Source organism: Penaeus vannamei, chromosome 16 (assembly GCF_042767895.1).
Source record: "Penaeus vannamei isolate JL-2024 chromosome 16, ASM4276789v1, whole genome shotgun sequence".
Classification (NCBI taxonomy): domain Eukaryota; kingdom Metazoa; phylum Arthropoda; class Malacostraca; order Decapoda; family Penaeidae; genus Penaeus; species Penaeus vannamei.
The window spans coordinates 31,622,238-31,624,737 of record NC_091564.1 but is presented as its reverse complement, the minus strand read 5'-3'; the positions used below and the strand labels follow the sequence as shown (position 1 = coordinate 31,624,737).

Here is a 2,500-nt window from a genome sequence, read left to right as displayed (position 1 = left end):
TATGCCTACAATCTCCACCTTCCTAGAATAAACATGGTAGAGCTTAACTGGTCTCATAGGGGCACTGACAGTCGCAGATGCCGTGCCGAGCAGCGGTGGAGATGCAAGTTGGATCCTACACACTAATCAAGGGTGGGAAGGGTTGTCATGGGTGAAGTGAGAGAAAGAGCAAAAGAGAGAAAAAGGGTATAAGTTTGAAGGGAGAAAGGGAGACATAGGGTGCAGGGGTGAAGGGTGAATGAACGGGAGAAGGACGGTATATGTGTTTAAGAATGAAAGCTACAGGGTGAAAGAGGTTCGGGCGGCAACGAGGGGCACTTTTCATGAATGAGCAAGGGTGCAGGGTGAGGGCGAGGGAAGCGTCCCTTGACAAAGCCCCCGGGACGACCACCTGTGAAGGCCCCATCTGACAGGTGGTGCAGCAGGAGGGACAGCCCAGCCAGGGTGAGAGCTAGAAAGAGTGTGCAAGGGTGCAGGGTGAGAGGGAGCGAGGCAGCGTCCCTTAACAAAGCCAGCCTACCTTTTTCTCGGGGTCTGAGGCCGAGGCTGAGTCCGACGCCACGCTATCTTGGCTCGTGTCGTCCTCCACACTCTCCTTCAAGGACGAGGCCGTGGCGTCCTCGTCCTCCTTCAGCTTCTTGGCTTGCTCCTGCTCCTCCTCCTCCTCGGCAGGTCGCTTCTCGGGCGTCATTCCGGCGGAAAACAGGGTATTTCTCAGGTCTTTTGAGTCACAGCTCGGCGTCCCGGCACCAAACACTCGCGATGTCCGGATCCTCGCGCTCTTGACTTCAGTTAACTTACTACGCTCGCAAATTATTCGTCTTGCGGTTTTGCATAAATGGTGTATTTATGTTTTTTCTATATTAGCGGGCCTTGTCGGGTGTAATGTGTTGTGCAGGGAGGACGGGGATGTTCTTGGAGAGGAGTTTGTGCTTTTAAAGGCGCTTGGGTTGAATTAAATGACTGTACTCTCTTCAAACCCAGAGATGCCAATAAAAAAAAGAATCATTTCAGCTAAACGTCGCATCATATCAAAACCGTATATCCTATTCTATATACATACAAATCCCTCGTTAAATCCAACAAAACAAAGTCCAGAGAGACAGAAGATAACAAATAACAATAATAAAAAACAACGCAAAACCAATCACCAGCAACTCAATAATTGAACATATGCATAATTAAAAAATACAGATAAAAAACCATAATAATAATACAAGAAGACCCAAAGTCAAACTCAACACCCTTCAAAAACAACAATCTAAAGGACCCAATCACCAATAACCTAATAACAACGATAATAATCCAATAAACACGTGAATAATTCAAGCCGACCGGGTTTAAAGTCGTGCGAACAGTTTCAAATAATTCTCTTCCTCTTCCTCTTCTCCTTTTCTTTTGTTAAGGTTTGCGAGGCCGCGCCATCTGTCTCGCCGGCGGGGAACTCTCTCTTATTAGGGCAGATATTGGCTGTTTATTTCATTAGGAAGTTGGGATTGTTAACGAAGAAGGGATATGGGTGGTGGGTGATACGGCTGGCACAGCGGACGGAGAAGAGGAGGAAGGATAAGGAAAGAGGTAGAGAGAGGGAGAGGAGGAAGGAGTCTTTTTGAATAGGGGCGGGCGGAGGGTCCCTCTCTTTTCCCTCTCTCTCTCTCTCTCTCTTTTCCCTCCCTCCCTCCTCCCCCCATCCCTATGCTAAGCGAGTCCCTCCTTCCTCCCTTTCCTTCCCTCCCTCCCTCCCTCCCCCTTGGTTGCGCGAGATCGACATTTCCCGCAAATCTTAAAGCATGAATGTTTTAGAATTACGGGACCGGGCGAGAGAGATCCCGGCCCGGCACAGCGCAGCATTAGCGAGGAGGAAGAGGAGGGAGGGAGGAAGGGAGGAGGAGGAGGAAAGGAAGAAGGGAGAGGAAAAGCATTGTAGATGAAATAGAACAGGTAGAGGAGGTGGAAGAGAATTAGAAGAGGAAGAAGACGAAGAAAGTGTAAGGAGGAGAAACTAAAGGAGTAAAGGGGTTAGATGATTGATTGTGGTGATGATGAGTGATTATGATGATGACAATGGTGATGTGGATGAGGAGGAACAGGAAGAACTGAATGCAGAAGAGGAAGAGAGGAAATACACCCTCATTGAAGAGCATACTTGTCTATGTGGGGACACAAGGACTTTAAAACAGCATTCCATGACGCACAGACATATATATTGCATGGCGCTACTTGAGTCGGCGTTTCCCTCACTCCCGCAGCGCATTCTAGCCGCCTTTTAAAGCGAGGCGAGATGGCGAATCGCGCGGAAATACGGGAGTATGATGGCGTTACAACTGGCAACCGTCGCCGGGAGGAGCAGGTACCGGCAGGGGAGGGGAGGAGCGTGGACGGGAAGGGGGGGGGAGGCAGATGGGGAGGGAATGGGAGGTAGGGGTAGAGGTGAGGCTTGGGGGAAGGGGTGGTAGAGTAGGGTAAAAGGGGAGAGGTGAGAGGTGGAGGGTTATGAGGG

The 2,500-nt window shown here is 49.9% G+C and overlaps 1 protein-coding gene across 1 annotated transcript in view; it reads right to left on the bottom strand.

Annotated features, from left to right (window-relative positions):
- Positions 1 to 1,684, bottom strand: part of LOC113825552 (protein RCC2) — a 23,729-nt gene extending 22,045 nt beyond the window's left edge. Inside the window, exon 1 of the mRNA XM_027378395.2 lies at positions 521 to 1,684. Within this exon, the coding sequence (XP_027234196.1) occupies positions 521 to 691 (171 nt within the window). The 5' untranslated portion in view covers positions 692 to 1,684. The remainder of the gene's footprint in view (positions 1 to 520) is intronic.
- Positions 1,685 to 2,500: the final 816 nt, after the last annotated feature.